Source organism: Elephantulus edwardii, unplaced genomic scaffold, assembly GCF_000299155.1.
Source record: "Elephantulus edwardii isolate Elephantulus edwardi_28Jun2011 unplaced genomic scaffold, EleEdw1.0 scaffold00126, whole genome shotgun sequence".
In the NCBI taxonomy this organism is placed as follows: Eukaryota; Metazoa; Chordata; class Mammalia; order Macroscelidea; family Macroscelididae; genus Elephantulus; species Elephantulus edwardii.
In genome coordinates this window covers 7,642,576-7,663,196 of record NW_006399876.1, presented here as the reverse complement: position 1 = coordinate 7,663,196, position 20,621 = coordinate 7,642,576, and the positions used below count along the sequence as shown (strand labels likewise).

At 45.5% G+C, this 20,621-nt stretch overlaps 1 protein-coding gene across 1 annotated transcript in view; it reads left to right on the top strand.

Moving 5' to 3' along the window:
* The window catches only part of KDM2A (lysine (K)-specific demethylase 2A), a 148,046-nt gene that overhangs the window by 125,101 nt on the left and 2,324 nt on the right, over nt 1-20,621 (top strand). The window contains exons 12-16 of the mRNA XM_006893265.1: nt 12,922-13,005; nt 14,780-15,049; nt 15,771-15,902; nt 17,081-17,170; nt 18,480-19,192. Of these exons, the coding sequence (XP_006893327.1) occupies nt 12,922-13,005; nt 14,780-15,049; nt 15,771-15,902; nt 17,081-17,170; nt 18,480-19,192 (1,289 nt within the window). The remainder of the gene's footprint in view (nt 1-12,921; nt 13,006-14,779; nt 15,050-15,770; nt 15,903-17,080; nt 17,171-18,479; nt 19,193-20,621) is intronic.

Here is a 20,621-nt window from a genome sequence, read left to right as displayed (position 1 = left end):
TTGTTTAATTTCTGAACTGTTGCTTCCATGAGCGTTGATTGTGAATCCCTACCAGTAAAATTAAATTTTTTACCTTTTCTCTCTTTATCATGATGTGGTTTATTGGTTCAGTTGTGAAAATAATTGGGGGGGGCAGTTTGGTGTTTTTTAAAAAAACTTTTATTATTTTTTATGAGTGTACCATCAAAATGGATCTGACTGGTACAGGAGATTGTTCCTCCTTCTCCAGCAGAGTATCTGGTGGATTCGAACCATGCACCTCTGGGATTGCAGTACAGCTTCTTGCCACTAGGCCACCAGAGCTCACCAAAGATAATTGTTTTCTTTATGTTGAGATGTAAGCTATACTGAAGGCTGTAGTCTTTGATCGTAAGTAATAAGTACATTTGTATATATTACATATTATAGGTGGTGAATGTGTCTTCTCCAGTCATGATGCTGTATTCTTCTTCATACAGTTCAGCTTCTTTCATTACTTGCTCAGCATACAAATTTAATAGGGTAAAAGAATAAAATCTTGTCATACACTTTTTCTAATTTTAAATCACATACAATCACCTTGTTCTGTTCAAGTAGCCTCTTGGTCTATGTACAGGTTACACATGAGTAGAGGTAAGTGTTCTAGAATTTTCATGCTTTTCCACACTTCATTATAACTTAGACAGCTGTTGTATAGTATTTCTCATAGTGTATTTTCAGCCAAGATCCATCTGATACCCAGCTTGAAATTGCAACCATTCTTTTCTTTATCTTTATTAAAATTTTACTTTGCGTTTGATGTTAATGATGCTTGTTCAATAGCTTACATGTTCTGTTGAATCACCTTTCTTTGGAATGGGCATATATATGAATGTCTTTCAGGTTTGAGGCCAGATAACCACTGTCCAAATTTCTTGGCATTGATCAGTGGACACTTGAGCATTGTATCCACTTGTGGAAACATACCAGTTAGTGTACTGTGAATTCCTGAAACCTCCTTCTTCATGAATGCCTTCAGTGCAACTTGGAATTTTTCCTGAGTACCATCAGTTCCTGGCAGTGGCTCTTTGCATTCCTTCCATCTTTTCTTGACAGTCCCTATGTCCTTTTAACCACAGAATTCATAGGCAGCACTTGAAAATACTGTGGCTTGGATCAGCTGCATCTTAGTCTTTAAATTGACATAGTTTCTCAGCACTTCTGAATAATCCTTGACATATTTTTCTACTGCAACATGTCTTTATTTTTTTGAATGCTACTCTATGAACAGTGCTCAGGTCTTTTCATTCATAGAATCACCACGAGTCGTCTACGACCTGACAGCACTTAACAACAATAACGACAACAGCATAGAGCTACGTTGGCCTAGTGGACAGAAAGTTATGCTACCAAGCCCAAGGTGGGTGATTTTAATCTGCGACCTTCAGGCCTGGTCTAAATTGTTTTTTGTCAAACATGCTTCTAAGTGGTATAGCACTAGTCTGTGCATTGCTGTATAGAAGTAACTCATGGTTGCTGTGATGCTGAACACTATGACACTGATGTACCAAATGTGATAATGGTTACCCATGTTTGATGGAGCTTCCTGATTAAAACTAGCTTGGAAGCAGGAGTGGCATCCACTTCCAAAATGGCTTGCCTCCAGCAACTCCATGAACAGTGCTCAGGTCTTTCATTCCTAGGGTCGCTGTGAGTTGTCTATGACTCGATGGCACCTAACAACAACAACAATTATCATGGGCTATCATGCTTGGAAAAATAAAGGGTCAGCGAAAGATAGGAAGACCCTCAATGAGATGGATTGACACAGCAACTGTAGCAGTGGCCTCAAATGTATCATGGATGGTGTGGATGGCTCAAGACAAAGCAGGATTCAGGTCTCTTGTTCATAGAGTTGCTATGAGTTGTACTTTACTCGACAGCACCTAACAGTAAAAACCATGGAATGAAACCATTGAAAATTTCAGTCTCCTCTTTATCTGTCATGATGTTGTGTATTGGCTCAGTGGTGAGGATTTTCCCTTCTTGATGTTGAGATGTAATCCATATTGAAGGCTACAGTCCTTGATTTTCTTCTTCACGTCCCTCTTGATTCCTTAGTCTAGATGGAGCTGTACTGCTAACCCAAAGATGGGGACTCTTGGTGCATTGGATCCACTCCAGGGGAGAGAGATGGACATTCTCCTCCAATGCAGTTTACAGCCTCTAAATTCCCACTGCATGGTCAGCTATGAGTCTGTTCCAGTATGGCAGTGAGTTTGAAGGTTGTTTGGTTTTCAATCCTCCATTATTTCAAACTATATAATTGAAAGTGAGAATTTTTTTAGTAGATGTTGCTAAAAATTCTGTTTCTTCATCATTAGTAGTTGGCACATAAATATGAGTAATAGTTATATTAACTTGTCTTCCTTGTGGTGTATGGATATTGTCCTATCATTGTGTTGTACTTCAGGATAGAACAGGAAATTTCCTTATTGACAACATGATTCCATTTTCAGTTTCTCGTTCCTGGTATAGTATACTATATATTATTGTCTATCTTCCAGTACTAATCCGTCTCAGCCCCACTAATGCTTAGGGTATCTTATTTTCAAGCATTTAGTTTCGTTTTTTTTGAAACGTGGAATATTCCTACATATTCGTGCTTTGTACAGTCCATGTTCCGATTATTAATGGACGCTCGTAGTTTTTCTCATTTTGAGTCAGACCAGCAGCAGCTGAAGCTCTGTTCTGTCCATATCATTAATGACAACACTATTTTAAAGAGAGAGCTCTTCTCCATTGATACCTGAGATTATTCCAGTGTTCCACTGCTGTTATAAAGTTTGTGCTACCCAGTTTTTTAAATACGTAAATCTCCAGGTTCTTGGCCTGAAAACTTTGCTGAAATCTGCCAACCATAGATGGCCAGGCAGTATTTTCCATACCTATCATATAATTTCCAGCATCATAGCAACATGCAGGTCACCAGGTCATGTCAAGCTGGCAGGTGGCCTTGAGAAACAAACTCGGCCATACTTTTCAAGCAAAGGACATTTACTTTCTTTTTTTTTTTAATTCATCAAGGCAGGATATACCTAATTCTGTAACCCTTAGAGTTTAGAAAAATGCAGTCTTTTACCGAAGAGTAGTCAATAGTTGTAATGACTATGTAGCTAACTGTGGGACGCTTTGTGATTTTGGGGACTTACTAATTTGGACCTTGCAGCATCCTAAGGGGAGAAAAAAAATCTCACATATTTTTGGTCTGAATTACCTATATTTCTAATTCTTGAAAAATAATGTTGTGAAAGTACACACAAACTCCCTTAAGTCAAGCTTTTGGGATAATTAATCTAGAAAAGTTACACAGATATTTAAAGAGCAGAAGTAAAAATTTAGAAACATGCACCATGTAAAGAGGATTCTTTGCCTTCTGAAAAGTGCTTTTAGGGAATGTCCTATATTTATCAGGAGTCATCAGTAAACATGGTGTCCATTGCTTTCTAAGCTCTTATGGCTAGCCATCAGTGATCAGTGGGATTAGATGGGAATTCTCCCTTCAGAGTACATTTCTACACTTGGCCAGTTATTTCTAATAGTTTAAAGCTGTAATAACTTGGAGCATCTGAGCATCACTCAAAAAAGAATAGCATTGGGTGGGAGGTGCCCGGTACTGACACAGCTGGGCACTCTGCAGTATTGGCTGACTTAGGGCTGTGCTCACACTGCAGTGGAGGAGGCAGACAGGCCCAGATGCGTCCTGCTGCAGAGAAGAGGGCTCTCGACTGCTGTCCCTCTGTGGCTGACAGAGATAACTAGCAGAAGAGTGAAAAGTAAGCAGTGCGGAAGGATGAACCATGTTTATGTATGACTATGTTTATGTAAGAAATTATTTTAGAGCATATAGAAACAAGGGCTTTCAAGATGTTAAGTTGTACCTATAGAAGAAAGGTGCTCTGGTGGCCTAGTGGCAAGAAGCTGCTCTGCAATCCCAAAGGCATGTGGTTCGAGCCCACCCAGCTGCTCTGCAGTAGAAGGATGGACAGTCTCCTCCCATTTGATTAACTGCCTCTGAAAAGCCACTAGAGGATGAGTTATGCGTTGGTTCCTACCCTGCGACACACATTAACAGTATAAAGAAAGAATAATAAAATGCGGGAACGTAAAAAGTATTGACTAATTGGTAAAATGTTCAGAAGAGGGGTAATTGGGTATATAAAGTTCTGTTTGGAGAAGGACATTGGTAACCCTGACTCCTGAAATGTGTACAAGGTAGAATGGTGTGGCCCTAGTGTTTGTTCGACTGAAGTGGGGCATAGAGCGGATGTGTGACATGGGTTTTCTCATGGAAGAAGTCTGGGTTTGAGTGCAGTCATTGGAGGGGTTCTGGAGGGGTGCCCACCAACTGCCAACAGTGGTCCCAGTAGAGTGGTGGTGAGATGTACCTGGAAGACATATGCGTTTAGTTGTGTGTGGAGGTTGGGGGTGGGGGTTGACAGTAAAGACAATTTAGGTGACCTTTAACTCAATTTTAACATCCGTTTAAAAGATCCAGACATTCATATGTACCAGTTGAAATACCAACTTGCAGCTCCTTCCCAAAAGTCAAGCAAGCCTCCTCATCTTCACTCCTTAATAGTGTTTTGAATTTTGATTAATCAAGAAAGAAATTACTTCAGTGGTGCCGCATCTCAAGACTTTGAGTTTTTAATCAGACTTTATTGTTCAGTTCATGTTTATTTTGGTAATAAAGAAGCTTTTCATATTTGCACTTAGAGATACAGCATGGAGAGCTATTATAGGTTTGTTTCTGGACCTTGACAATAAAGCAGATGCCACTGTTAAGCCAGTCACATGTATGGTTTGGTTCCCATTGCATGTAAAAGACATGTGTACACTACTCTCGTCTTATCAAAGCATGCAATAGCAGGATGGACAGTGTGAGAATTACCATAAGGGGATCGAGACACACAGTGAGTGCTGTTGGGAGAAATGGCATCAACAAATTTCCTCAAGGCAGGGTTGCCATGAACCTTCAGTGTATGAAGAATGCCAGAACTGAAGCTCAGCGAAACAAGATGGGTCTGTATAAGAAGAGTCTTACTATCAATTTATCTGGCTGCCTCAACAGAACTAATTCAGTGTTGTTAACCTCTTTACTTCTTCCTGTTTTCTCTGAAACATTTTGAGGAGCCTGCCAGTCATTGCCTGTATTTGCAAACATTGTTTCTTTCTCAGTTAAACTGTATCTGCTTCAGTGAGGTTATTGGGTAAATTAAGGATGATGTTAGTAAAGTGCTTACTTAAATAGCATTATTACGGGGAAAATGTTAAAATCTTTTTTTAATCTCCACTGTGAAGAATGCATGCAGTGGTGGCTGCTTGCTCTGTGCCAGCAGTCAAGCTTATTGTCAAGAGAAAGCGGACAACCAGGCTGTGGTCTCGGCCCTCACCTGGCTTACAGTCCACCCTCGGTGGCCATGAAAGCATGTGCCCTGAAGGTTTCCAGTTGCTGACATGACTTGGAACAACTAGGGAAGGGTAGTCATCTCTTACCTGAGAGCGGGAATGCCAGTTGACTTCCCCAGTTTCCCACTTAAACGTTCCTGTTAGAAGACACATGTTAATGACCGCATACATAAGTGAAAAAGCTCTCAGTTTCTGATTTTTCAAATTCTTTAGGATATAGTAAAGCACTACTACTTCTACCCAGGAAGCTGTCGCTGTGATCTAAAAATTGACACAAAACTTCATCCCAGGGGTATGATAAGACTGAAGCCATTAGAATAATTGGTGAATACAAAAAATTGTCTTCAGTTGATATTTTGGAAAATGAGTATGATAGTAATGAATTGAAGAGCTAGCTGGTGAAAAATCCAGAATAATAGCTTTTAGTCCACTAAACCAGATGTTTTCTTAATAAAGTAACCTGTACAAATAAAACATCATTTGTAGATTTTTCTAATAAAGTAATTTACATGTTCTGAGTATATGCAAGTTCAAATTAAAACTAAAGAAAGTTAAGTTATATCCACAGGAATCAAAATTTGACCTTGAGTTTATCTCCCATGAATTTAAAAACCAACTCAGGAAAAGGTTTGAGGCCTTGAACGCTAATGAATGAAGACAAGATAAGCTGTGGGAAGATATCAAGAATATCATTTATAAAAAATGCAAAAAGTCATTACTAAAAGGAAAAAGACCAAAATGAATGTCAGAAGAGATTCTTAATATTGCACTAGCGCGCCAAGAAGCCAAAGTAAAGGGAAGAAAGAAATCAAGAAGTTAAGGAGTTGAATAGAAGATTTCAAAGGGCCCCTTGGGAAGACAAGGCAGAATATTATAGAGAAATGTTCAAGGAGCTGGAGTCAAAATCAGAAGGGCCGAACTTGCTCAGCATTTCTTAAGCTCAAAGAACTAAAGAATAAATTCAAGCCATGAGTTGCAATGCTTAAGCATGTTATGGGCAGAATATTGAATGATTCTAGAAGCATTAAAAGCAGATGGAGTAGTGTTACAGCTCTTTTTGAATTTGTCTAGCAGGCCTTCCGGGTTTCCCTGGAAGGCCTCCATTTAAAAAAAAAAAAGCAGATGGAGTATACAGAGTCACTATACCAAAAAGAATTGGCTGACACAGAAAAATTTCAAGAAACAACATATATGAGCATGAGGCAAAGGTGATGGAGTAAATACAGGCTGCTCTGAAGGACTTGGGAAAAATAAAGCCCCAGGAATTGATGAAATACCAATTGATGTATTTCAGCAAACAGATGCTACCCTGCATGTGCTCATCAAGTTGTTCCAAGAAATCTGGAGGACAACTAATTGGCCAACTGACTGGAAGAGATCCATATTTATTCCCATTCCAAAAAAAAGGTGACCCAACAGAGTGTGGAAATCATCGAACAGTATCACTATTATCACACACTAACAAAATCCTGCTAAAGATTATCCAGAAAAAAAACTTGAACAGTACATTGACAGAGAACTACCAGAAATACAGACTAGGTTTAGAAGAGGTTGTGGCTCTAGGGACATTATTGCCAGTGTCAGATTGATCTTTGCCGAAAGTACCTAAGAATATCTGTGTTTCATTGACTATGCAAAGGCATTTGACTGGATCACGATAAATCGTGGCTAACCTTGGAGAGGGACGTGTTTGGTATAGTAGAGGGGCGGCGAAGGAGAGGAAGACCTTTGATGAGATGGATCAATTCTGTGACTGGAGTGGTGGGAATGAGTGCCTTTGAGGGTTGGCTTGGCACAGAATAGAACGGCGTTTAGAGCTCTTGTACATAGGGTAGCTATGAGTCGCAAATGACTCGATGGCACATAACAGCAACAACCTTGAGGAAAATGGGAATCTCAGAACACTAGATTGTGCTTACACAAAACCTATACTTGGACCAAGAAGCCGTCCTCAGAACAGAGCAAGGAAAAGACTGCATGGTTCAAAGTCAGGAAGGAAATGCATCAGGGATGCATCCTGGTCCTATACCTTTTCAATCGGTATACAGAACAGATCATTTGGAAAGCAGGGCTTTATGAGGAGGAGTGTAGCATCAAAATTGGAGGAAGACTCATTAACAACCTACAATATACGGATGACACAATCTTACTTGCTGAAACTGAAGAAGACCTGAAGCACTTGGCTGCAAAACGTCAAGGACTGTAGTCTTTAATATGGATTGAAGCTCAACATCAAGACAAAGATTCTCACCACTGGGCCAGTCGGCAGATGGAGAAGAGATTGAGGTTGTTAGCAATTACAGCTTGCTTGGACCTACAATCCACAGCTGTCAGGAAATCAAAAGATTAATTGCATTGGGGAAATCTGTCCTGGACCTCTCCAGAGTGCTGAAGAGCAGTGATGTGAGTCTAGATACAAAGGTGCGCCTAATCCAGGCATGGTCTTCTCAAGTACTTGTTATGCTTGGACAGTGACTAAGAATGACAGAAGAATAATAGATGTCTTCGAGTTGTGGTGCTAGAGAAGAGTCTTGAACATACCATGGACTGCCAAGAAAACAAGTAGGTCTGTCTTGGAGAGGGTGAAACCAAGTCTCTCCTTGGAGGCTAGGATTTTGATGCTCTGCCTCACTTACTTGGGCACATGACCAGGAGATACCTGTCTTTGGAGAATAATATCATTCTCGGAAGGGTGGATGAGAGGAAGACCCCGCATGAGATGGATTGATAGAGTAACTGGGGCGATGGAGGTTGGTGTATTGGAATTAGTGAGACTGGCTCAGGACAGGAAAGTGTTCAGAGCTGCTGTACATAGGATCACGATACATCACAGGCACCTAACAACTGTAACATACTGTGATAGATTTGGAAGCAGGAGTGGCATCCACTTCCTAAATAACATGCCTCTGGAAGCTTTAGAAACTTGGATAAATGTCCATTGTAGAGGGACTTCAGGCCTTTTGTTCGTAGGGTCGCTATGAATCGTGCTTGATTCAAAGGCAATCAACAGAGTAGAAAGTTTTAAACACTGTAACTCAGTTATGGGCTGTGTGAGATTAAAATATAATTCTTTAAGATATTTTCATGCTCATGCCATGTTGTTACTAATTCTGATTACTGGTGCTTCTCTTTCACTTAAGAGTTAGGAGGAGAAAATTGTTGTTGTTGTTGTTGTTGTTGTTGTTGTTGTTGTTAGATACTCTCTCATTAACTGACACAGCAACCGTGCACACTGCAGTGAAACCCTGCAGAGTCCTGTGCCATCTTACAGTCACTGCCCTCACTGGTCATTTCAGACACCTAGAATGAGTTCCCTAGTGCTCTGTCTGGTTTTTTTTCTTCCTAATGGCCTGTAAAGAATCCAGATTGTCATCTTCATGTACCTTCAAGTCAGAACTGACTCCTAGCTGACCCCTCTCCCCCAGTGGGTTTTCAGAAGTAACCATGAGGGAGAGATGGCCCCTGGTGGATTCAACCTTTGTGTTGACAGAGCAGCTCCTTACCCCTAGACCATCAGCACTCCCAGGGATTCCTAAAGTGCAGTGCAGTATGTATTGAACTGCTAACTAAAGGTCAGCGTTTTAAATCCACCAGCCCCTTTAGCCTGTCCTCTCACCATCCCTCTGGATTAGATAGCTCTGAGCACCAAAATAATTTCCATTGTTGAAGAGCTAGATCACCATTCAGAGGCTTTAGACATCATAAACATGGGTCTTTGAGTCTTATGTTAACGTGTAAGACGTTTGGCATGACCAAAGAAACATCTCCAGGAAGGACTTTCTCCATCAGGTAAACCACTGCAACAGTTCACTAGCCCTGAAGACCAGCATCCCAGAAAGCCTGGTAGGTCCCCAACCTCACCTCCAGAAACGTGTTTTAACAAGTTTTAGAAATAAGTGCGTGACCTGACATGTTTTTGTCAACATCCGTATGTTCAAATAAAAGCCTAGTTTCCAGAGGCTTAAAATGACAGACCCAGGCCCAGAATGCTAAGACCAGCAGCATGTCATCAACCTACTTTTACCATTGATGGAGTGGCCAGCAGAAAGGGGGCTTGAGGAGCCCGCTGGCCAAATTTGAATAGAACCGGAAATCCTGGGAGTCTGGTCTGGCCGGAGGGGCGGGGCACTCCCCTGGAGAGCGTCAACTTCAAAAGTCATGGGAGGCTGGTGGGGGGGTTTGGGGGTTCTGCGCGTGTTCACCGGCCTCCAGCACTGGGTCAGAGGGCGCTCTCTGTTGAGCTAGAAAGAGCGGCTACATGTTGTAAGGTCTCATGGCAACTTCATGTGACCAAGTAGAACTGCCTCGTAAGGTTTTTCTGAAGTGTAGTTTTGATGGTGGGTTTGAACCCTGGTTTTCCCATTAGCAGTCATTCCCCCCACCCCAGGACTCCTTTGAGGGCTCAGAGCCATTGCTGCTTCTTGGGTTGGGTGAGGTGCTACTCGTAAGCAGAGGCATCTGTTGTAGAAGTCATTGGTATTAAACAGACATACTTTATTGAATATCTCAGTATTGGTTGAAATGTGTCATTTCTGAAGGATTTTCCCGAAGCATATATGCCAGTTCTGGAATAGTTTGGGCTGCACTGTCAGTGCGGGCAGGCAAGTCGTGTATGTCCGGAAGAGAGGACAGTCTGGGGCTCTGCACCCGCAGGAGGGGGGTGTGCGTGCCTAGCCCACCCTTGGGGGCCAAGGAGAGGGAGAACTGAGTGCGTCTGGCCAGCTAACGCCTTCACTGTGACAGCAAGAGGTGGCCCATCAGGGAATGGTGTGATCCACACAAGGACAAATGTGGGACGAGATGCGGAAGGGGTTAAAGCCGTCCTTTCCCGCTGGCGCCTGGTGGAGTCGGCCCAGCCGGCCGGCCGCGGCTTCTCCGATTGCAGGGCGGTGGCGGGCGGCCCTCCCGCGGCTCCTCCAATGGCGAAGGGGCGCCCCGAGCACGCCGCCTCCGCCTCCTCCCTCCCGGCTGCTGCAGCCTGGGCCGCGGCTCGCTCGGCTCCCCGCCTGCCGCCTTCCGTTGCAAAGCATTTCTGGGAGCTGCATGTGGGTGACGCAGCAGCATTGTTCGCAGGCACAGGAAGCCGCGCGAGCCGAGGCTGGCAGGGAGCTGGGGCGGCCAGCGGCTCCTCGGGCAGCCTGCAGGGCTCCAGCCAGGCGGCCTGCCTCGGTGCTTGGGGAGATTCCAGAATGCTCAAGTAAAGCGGGATTTTCCTGACGGCATACAATCCAACTCCTTCCACACAACTTCCGACACAGAAAGCAAAACAAAGACGCTGAAGAAACTTCACCCTAGAGCCTCGGCAGCTCCCAGCGAGCAGACGCAAGGTCAGGCAGGCGGGCGGCAGCCTTTTCTGATACGGGGTGTTGTCTGACAGTGGACACTGTCTCAGCCAAAAGGCGGAAGAGCTGACTGCGGGGCTCTCCCAGGACGTGGCTGTGGGACTTTGGGTGGTCGAGCCGTCACTGCGCTTTTTCTTCACCTGGTAGAACGTGCTTTGAACTGGGTCGCTCTGCTTTGGGGACTCTTTCCCCCTCACCCAGACATCCTCTGTCTCCTTCCTGTGATCCTTTGGGTTAATATGTTCTAGCAGAAGCGGGAGAGGTGGCACATTCCACCCCCCATTCCGGTGCCCTTGCACCCCAAGCCCCTCTGGTGAGGGTGGTGGTTTCTTTATATGGTTGGGGAAGTGCCTCATCTCCAGCCGGCAGGGCGTGCTCTGTTGAGTGGGCCAGCTGAATCCGGCTGGGCTTGGGAGGAGATCTGCATGCCGCTACCCCCACACTCACCCAGTCCCCAAGTCCGGATGTATGCATACCTGTCCCCTGCAGACAGTTTGACCACCCGCCGCCCAATTCCCCCGCAGATTCTGCAGGTAGTTAGACTTGGTACGTGAGCACAGCTAAACCGCCTTCAGCTCGGTGCAGTCTGTTTTGCTGAGAGTGGAAAGTCCCTGTTTGTGGACAGTGCGGCTCCCAGGCAGAGGAAATGGGCAGAGTCCTGCTTGGAGCAGGGGGTGGGGGAGGGGAGCTGGGCACTCCCAGCACACCATTTGAATGGACCTAGATTTTCACCCTGGGGAGACCAGGAGACCATACCAGAGCCTTGCCCCACGTGGCACACACCCCGCCTCTTCACCCCCACGCAGTGTGGTGTTAACAGGAGGCTCCAGAATAGGGTACCATAGCAACTCGAAGTAAATAAAACGGCTGCAAACGAAATCCGTTTGGGGGAGGGTGAGAGGCATCTGGAGACTTGGCAAAGGAAGTCTTGGTGAAGGAGTTTCTTTGGTTTGAGGTAAAGGGTCTTTCCCAGCCCTTTATCCTTGGTCTGAGGATAAAAGAGCTTGATCTCAGAATTCCACTCCCTTCAGAAGAGTTCTCCACAGTCTCCAGGTGTACAGGATGATGATGGTGCTTTTTAAAGATAATACAGGCACACTGACCCTACCAGGATCAAAGTTCCATTTTCTCTAAAGCAGTTAATATCCTGTACTGTCGACAACAGCCAGAAAGGAATGGTGTAACTGGTCTCTTGGGCTGCCTTCTGCTGGTGCCACTGCCTTAGGGCACCTGAGGTCAGAAGAGGAATTGCATTAGCTAAGAGGTTTGGGCTTCGGAAATATCTGTCTCAAACATAAAAGGTTAGTTTTCAATAACACTTAGTTCGTGTGATTCACTTAGGTGGCGTTCTAGACTGTGGCATTGCCCCTCAAGTCTTTAAAGCTAGATTGGCTGAAGCCATGGGGACTATCACCCTGAAGAGTGCACTTGCCCAGTTTATGGGATCAAATGCAGTTCTAATCGACTTTGTGTTTATTGGGATTTTGGGGGTGAAATAGGGGTTTGGTTTGAGACTGAGGTGTCTGTAGTCACTTTTAGAAGAACAGCCTGGGTTGGATCAAGACACTGGACCTCTGGTGTTTATATCTTGATGTAAGCAATAATTCTTTGTCACTTGATTGCATCTGCAACATGAGGTCACTACTACTCACTACCTGTTAGGACTCTCTGGTGGCTTCATGAATATGGGGTTTTGCTGCCAACCCAAAGCCAGTGGTTTAAGCTGGACGATAATCTGCCGAGTGGTTTCCAGCCCCTGGAAGGTCGTCCACTCAACAATGAATCCATTTATTCACGACTTGTCGGTGTTCATTAGATGCTGTAGATAAGAGGAGGGGTGATCTGCACGACAGGTAGCTTTTGTCACAGTACTTGATTACTTGAGAGTAAATTTAAACAGTGCAGGGGTGACACGGTAAGGAGTTGAGAGCAAGGTAAATGCTTGACACATTATATTCAAATTTTCTCTCTCATCTGTAATGTACTGGTTTTGCAAGTCAGTCTTTCTGTGAAGTGAAAATATGGGCTGTAGTCAGCCTACTACTTGGTACTGGGAGTCTCGTGCTAAGTCTGAATGCTATTGGGACGGGCTGACTGCCTATTTGCTCACAATGCTCTGCTTTCTCCTCTTCGCTCTTATCTCCTGTAGATTTTGTTGGAAGAGCTTGCAAACAGCGATCCCAAGTTAGCCCTCACTGGAGTCCCTATAGTCCAGTGGCCAAAAAGGGATAAGGTAAGAAACTATCCTGTGTGGTCTTCAGCATTTGCTGGCCAACCATTGCCATTCCAGGAGGAAAAACAACAGTTTTGAGCACATTAATACAAACTGACAGAAAATCATTACTCCATTCTGCATTGGCTCTTGGGTCAGGGTAATTGGCTATCTTTGGAGGTGACTGTCTTAACAGAGCTATCATATCAGACTGGGTTCTGCCTTCTAGTTTCAGATGCCAGTGTGTGCATTTGCACTGCAAAAAGGACCAGTTCTGTCCTCTGACCAGTGGTTCCCATAGATAAGATCTTAAAATGAGTGTGAGTGAGTTTCTACTTTGCAGAGACCATGCTGTCAATATCCCTCTGAATTTGGACTTTTCAGTATGGAATTGAAAGGAGAAGAAGTTGTCTATCAGCTGATACATTGTCACTTGGGAATTTTAAGGCCTGTTCAGTTAGGTCGTGGGTAATATTTTCCCCTAGTGTCCTTTGTCAGGGTTATTTGTTAAATAATAGTGAGAAAATCCTGCCTGCATTAGTCAGGCAAAGAAACCAGGCCCCTTTTACTGGTCCCCATCAGAAACTTGCAAAGTTCTCATAATCCAGGGGTGTTTAGGCAGAATGTAAAAGTGTGTGGCAGAAAGCTGTGCCTTTAAAGAACCACCTTTGCACCTGGCTTCTGCCTGGCTACATGAGACCTGCTTCAGAATAATTCCATCACGTTTGACAGTTGAATATTTTGTGTTAGAAATAAGTTTAAAGCGAGCTCTGGTGGCCTAGTGGCAAGAAGATACACTGCAATCCCAGAGGTGCACAGTTCAAATCCACCAGATGCTCTGCTGGAAAAGGGGGAACAATTCTCCTGTACCAGTCAGATCTGTTTTGACGGTATACACACAAAAATAATAAAATTTGAAAAAGAGAAATAAGTTTAAAGTTTGTTTAAATTGGGCAATTAAAGAATTTTTAAGAAATACAGACTTTGTCCTTGAAAAGGTCACCAGAGTAAATATAAGTACTAAAATTATAAATGAATACTCAGGAGACTTTTAATACACTTAAATGTTACTGGGGTGTCTGCTCTGTAGTAGGGCTGAGGATTCGCCTTTTACCCCAGATAAACTGAATCAGAAGGGCCTTGAGCAAAATCCTCAGGTGATTCTTGTGTATACACGTAGCTCTGTAAGGATCACCTGAGGACCTTGGTTAAAATGTTGGTTCTCGCTCAGTTTATCTGGGGTAGAAATTCAACTCTTCAGCAGGGAATCCAGCTGGTACCGGGCCATGTGCTTGGGATTTAGGAACGAAAGAGATTAATGAGACTCCCCTCTTCCAATTGATACTATCTCATTTGGGAGTATATTCTGTGTAGTAGAATTCTGGATAAGAAATATTGGGGTCTTAATACATGGTGAGCCATTAACCAGGAAGGTTGAAGGAAGAAAAGATCTTAACAGCTCAGCAGAATCGCAGGGATGTGGCTGAAGAGGCAGGTGAAGAGGTTCGGACAGGGCTGGCCAACTTTTCCATAATGTTCCAAATAGTAAATACCGCAGGTTTTGCAGGCCATGTAGTCTCTGTTACAGCCTCGCGGTTCTGCTGTTGTAGCATGACAGCAGCCACCATACGTGCACCAAGTAAGCATAACTGTGTTCCCGGGGTTTTCTTTACGTCGAACAGCTGAGGGGCCATAGTTACTAACTTTCTAAACAAGGTATTTAACTCTGAAATTCACCGTTGTCATGCCTTAAAACTGCCTTAGATAAGTGACCTCTGTTTTTTTCTCTTTGCAGCTTAAATTCCCCTCCAGGCCAAAGGTGCGGGTTCCTGCCATCCCCATCACAAAGCCACACACCATGAAGCCAGCTCCACGGCTAACACCTGTGAGGCCAGCTGCTGCCTCCCCGATTGTGTCAGGAGCCAGGCGAAGACGAGTTCGCTGTCGAAAATGCAAAGCCTGTGTGCAAGGGGAGTGTGGTGTTTGCCACTACTGCAGGGACATGAAGAAGTTCGGGGGCCCGGGGCGCATGAAGCAGTCCTGTGTTCTTCGGCAGTGCTTAGCAGTGAGTGATCTGCTGGTAAAGAATCGGGGGCGGCTACAAGGGCTGAAATGCAGCTGGTGAAGTGGCATCAAACCGACTAGGACAGAGAGTGACCCTGTGAACAACAGATTGGAAGCTTGCCCTGTCCTGCCCCATTGTCACAATCTACAGCTAGTGTAGCACAGAAGTCTTGGACTTAGAAAGGGAAAGATAGACCTTTATTCTGCCCCCTCCTTGTTTATTTTATCTGTCTGCTCCCTGTGTTCAGAAGAAAGGTATCTAGCACTGAAGACATTCTCATCTTTCAGTCTTAGCCAGTTTTTAAACAAGAGACCAGCATTTGAAGGGCACATCACTGCCCTCTATCAGACCAAGGACCAGTCAGCTAAAAGGACAGTTGAGAAATAAACTAGTCTCTAGTGGTCTCTGGATTCAGCAGCTGGTTCTCTCTTTTTTTTAAGTCTGTGAATGACTCTGATAGGGTTAAGTCCTCAGTTACTGAAAGGTTGGTGGTTCACTCTCTCCCAGAGGTCCCTTTGCAGTAAGCTGTGGCCATCTCCTTCCAGAGGATCACAGCCATTGAGAACCCTAGAGGACACAGTTCCACTCTGATATTCGTAGAATTGACTCAGCAGCATCCAGTCTGTTTTGGTTAGAGACCCAAGAGGACTAAATCACCTATCTTCAGTTAATGGGAGACTGAAATGATAAGACTCTAAGTCTCGGTCTTTGTCCTCCTCAGCCTAGGCTCCCTCACTCCGTCACGTGTTCTCTCTGTGGAGAGGTGGATCAGAATGAAGAGACACAGGACTTTGAAAAGAAACTCATGGAATGCTGTATCTGCAACGAGATAGTTCATCCTGGCTGCCTCCAGGTGAATACAGGCTTAATGAATGTCTGAAGTCTCCGCTGTTGGAATATTTAAAGATACTGAGTGGAGCCACTGAGGAGAGAACACCTTTAAGAGAGGTTGCCACTGTCCTTCCTGTGAGAAATGAGCCCCATGACAATTTCCCACCTTTATTTAGGTGTCAGGTTCACTCTGAGGACCTTACAAGTAGACTTCTGCAATGTGTGTTTGGAGTCCCCAGGCTGTCAAGGAAATACTGATGCAATTCAGACCTTAATACGAGATTGACTCAATTCTTTGATGTTTCTCCAAAAACTTCCCTGGTAACTCTTACACATAGTCAGGGCAGAGAACCTCTTTCCTGAGGATTTTTCTGTTGGATCTTTAATGTTCAGTGAAGTTGGAGCTGTGTTCTTGGGTCAGAGTGAATTAATGCCAGGCTTCTTGGCCTTCAGGGTGTCACCTGAGTCATCACTGCCACCTGACTGACAATGATTAATAAGACGTCAGTTACTAGACTGATCAAAATACGGGAAATATGCATGAATTTGATAAAATGGGATGTTACTGCTATTTAACCAAGAATGGTTACTTAAAAAAATATTTTCATGCCTGCCATTGTTAATATATTTTATCCTTATCATAACCCTATAAAGTGCGTCTTACTATTTATCCCCATTTTACAGTTGGGAACACAAACTCAGGAGACTTCATCTCTGTAGTCTCTAACTAACAGTCATAAGCTAACCATGATTTCCACTCTAGTTATACTGTGTCACAATCTACGTTTAACAAGATCTCCAGGTAATTCTTAGAGCTTTAGAATAGAGATTCTGCTTCAGTTGTGGGAAAGTAGGTCAAAGCCCTGCTAAGTATCACAGCCCTGTTCCTAGAGGTTCAGTTCCTTTTTCAAAGTGACATATAAGACCTTGAAGAGACGAGACCCAGTTGCTGCAAGCATCTGGAATTCCTCATGGAGCCCCCCATTGGGTGAACCCAGTGTCAGGGTGACTAGTTTCCCAAAGGCCAAGGTGGTGACAGTGCCCTTCAGACTCCTCCGTAGACCTCTGCAGTTGGCTTGCTCTGGAGTGGGCTCTCAGCTTGGCTCTCTCTCATGGTTCTCACACACAGTGGTTTTGTTATTGTTTGATAGGGAAGGCTGAAGAGACAGCCTTCTCAGTAACATCCCTCTTTGCCTACAGATGGATGGAGAGGGGTTGCTTAATGAGGAATTGCCAAATTGCTGGGAGTGCCCAAAGTGCTACCAGGAAGACAGCTCAGAGAAAGCCCAGGTAAGGCCCTTCCTCAGCACACGTGTGAGAAGAAGGAAGGAGTGGTGACGTCAGAACACTGTGGACTTGCTTTCTCATCTATAGGGCTCTGGAAAGAGGAGTCACGCTGGGTTGTTGAGGTGTGGGCCATACTGTGAGCGAGTCAGGCAGCAGGAAATAAAGCTGTGTACTGAAGTTTCCAGTTAAGCAAGTTCATGTTTGTCATTTTCACCTTGGTGGTTTTGTGGAAAGTGCTTCCCATTCCCTAGATAGGTTCTGTCAGGACTGCCCCACCGTAGAAGAGACCAGTGCCATGACCTTAGCAGCTGGGCCTACCAGCCATAATGGCCACCAGTAATATCTGAGGGTCCCACAAACTTTGGTTACTTGGGCCTGTCCAGGCAAGAGTTGCCTTGGGCCAGAACGAAGTGGCCGGCTGGGCGGCAGTCACCACGGCCTGTGATAGCAGGTGCACTGTGTGGAAATGGAGAAGGTGCTGAGGGACTCTCCCTGCTCTCTGCTTTCATTCTTGAAAGCACTAAGAACCGGGCTTGTTTAGGGCCATAAAACAGCTTCTTCAGAAAAATCTGATGTCCCAAGTGAAACAAGTTGTTGAGCCGATTCATGTGTCAGCCTTTCCAGGGCGGGCCTGAAGCAGAACAAGCCTGCCACCGGGCAAGGCTGTGGTCCTTCACGAGAGTGCTGCGTTAGGTCTCCTCCGCCAGCGCCTGTGCAGCTTCTCGTAGCTTCTCCCCTCTCTCACGGAGGACACTGTCCAGGGACCGGATGAGTGCTGATGGGAAGGAGCAGCCACAAAACTGGGAGAGCCAAGAGCCTGAGCAGTGACTGTCCTTGTAGCCAGCGTCCTGGGTCACGCTGCCTGTGGCTGCTGGTTTTCCTCCACCACTGGAAAGAGATTGGTTTGAAAGTTGTCATAGCACAGAACCGTGCTGTTGTAGTCTCTGTGACACCTATTTTAACCCAAGAAATGATAGTTCAGAAGTCGCAAGGGAAATATGGAATATGTGTGAAATTGAGGAGCCTCATATCCTACTGCCAGTGCTGTGTACGTGCACACAGGTCACTTTCTCAGATGGCCCACTTAGAGCATTTTGCTCTGTGATCTGCTCTGCTGAGCACAGGTGGGCACTGGGGCTCTGGTTTCTGGACTCTGGATGACAGATTCCAAGAAGACCACCCTCGCATGGATGCACCTGGTTCCTAGAGAACCAGTGGTGATGCTTCTGTCTGATATCTGAGTGCCACAGTAAGTTCTGAGGGTTTGGAAGGGAAGAGACTCTGATGTTGTTTTCCTGGGTCTGTTTTGTAGAAGCGGAAAATGGAAGAAAGTGACGATGAAGCCGTGCAAGCCAAAGTTTTGCGGCCTTTGCGGAGCTGTGACGAGCCACTCACACCCCCACCCCACTCCCCAACTTCCATGTTGCAGCTCATCCATGACCCCGTGTCCCCTCGGGGTATGGTGACTCGGTCATCACCTGGGGCTGGCCCAAGTGACCACCACAGTGCCAGCCGTGATGAGCGCTTCAAGCGGCGGCAGTTACTGAGGCTGCAGGCCACCGAGCGCACCATGGTACGGGAAAAGGAGAACAATCCGAGCGGCAAAAAGGAGCTATCTGAGGTTGAGAAAGCCAAGATCCGGGGGTCGTACCTCACCGTCACACTGCAGAGGCCCACCAAAGAGCTCCATGGGACATCGATTGTGCCCAAGCTGCAGGCCATCACAGCCTCCTCTGGCAACCTTCGCCACTCGCCCCGTGTGCTCGTGCAGCACTGCCCAGCTCGAGCGCCCCAGCGTGGGGATGACGATGGGCTGGGAGGAGAGGAGGAGGAAGAGGAGGAGGCAGACGAGGATGATGACAGTGCAGAAGAGGGGGGTGCGGCCAGGCTGAACGGTCGAGGAAGCTGGGCTCAGGATGGAGATGAGAGCTGGATGCAGCGAGAAGTCTGGATGTCTGTCTTCCGCTACCTCGGCCGCAGAGAACTTTGTGAATGTATGCGAGTGTGCAAGACGTGGTATAAATGGTGAGCAGGGCACAGGGACCCAGAAACAGGGATGGGAGTAAGCGCCAGGTTTTCCCCAAGAAAACCGTGTACCCTTTGCCCTCTGAAGGCATATTGATTCCTGTATGAAGGGAGTCATCCCTGCCATTTCCTAGACAGGGTATCCTGTTAAACATGGAGAAACCCCTCTTGTGTCTGCAGACATGACTGGGGAAATGCAGTCTGTTGCCCTCTCTTCCTGCTCTGAACTTTCCCCTTTGTCATTATTATTGTGATGTACTGTCGAATTGGAACTGACCCTCCAGCGGATTTTTAGAGGCAGTAAGTCGCATGAGAGGAGATTGCTGTGAAGTAGCTGAGGAATTTGAACTGCATGCCTTTGGGTTGGCAGCACAGCTCCCTAACACTACGCCTCATTATTAGGGGTGGGAAACTGATTTAGGGGATTGTACCAGACTTCTATAATCTTGGGAGCCAAATGTGTTTTCCCCAGTCTTCTGGACTCAGCACAGATGAGAACAGGGTACCCATTCTGCTCCTAACAACAGGGTGATTCCATTTAAGTCTCCACCTTCACATATCCTCCAGCTAGCAAGAGAAGTTGCTAGACAAGCTTTTCCAAATGAATGTTCATTGTCATCCCTAAAGTATATGCAGATCCGGTTCCCTTCTCTAACCAGCAGTCAAGTTTTTGAGGCTTGAAAAGACTTTCTAAAAAATTCCTCTTTGCAAACAGTCCAAACTCACGAAGTTCACCCACATTTTCTTAGTGTTTCCTTGCATGGTTAGTGCCTCTTGATTGCACACAGAAACCTGGGAACCTCGCATCATCTGCTTCTCCCCATTCCCACCAGCCAGCCTCTCATGAAGGCAGAGGCGATGAGACAGGAAGCAGGAACATGCCATACTATCCGTGGGGCGTGGACTTGGGCACTGCCACAGTAGGGCAGCCCCCCTCCGGTTCTGGTCTGAGCTAGCGAGGAGCCAGCAGGGAACACTAAGGCTTCTGCCTCTCAGCCTGACCCAGTGTGGGCTCCAGTTCTCAATCTAATTGTTAAGTGAGCCGTGGGTGGGCTGAGTAGAAACTTGCCTTTCAGGTATCTGGGGTTGATTAATAAGGGAGAGGTAGAGGCCAACCTAGGCACCTCACAGGGCAAGAAGAGTCTTCCTAATGTTCCCAGTATACACCCTGAGCCTTGCCAGTGAACAGGCCCTGTATGTTATTTGTCACGTTCTCAAAAGTAAGTCGGAGTCAGCTGGTCACAGCATTTGCTAACATAGAGGTTATGCAGTATCTAGTTGCTATCAAGGACAAACTGTTCTCTGAAGCAAAAAATGATAGGATATTGTCCTCCTTTGGAAGCAGGAGTGGCATCCACTTCTTAAACAGCATGCCTCCTGAAACTCGATGAACTGTGATAAATGTCATAGTTGTAGAGGGGCTTCAGGA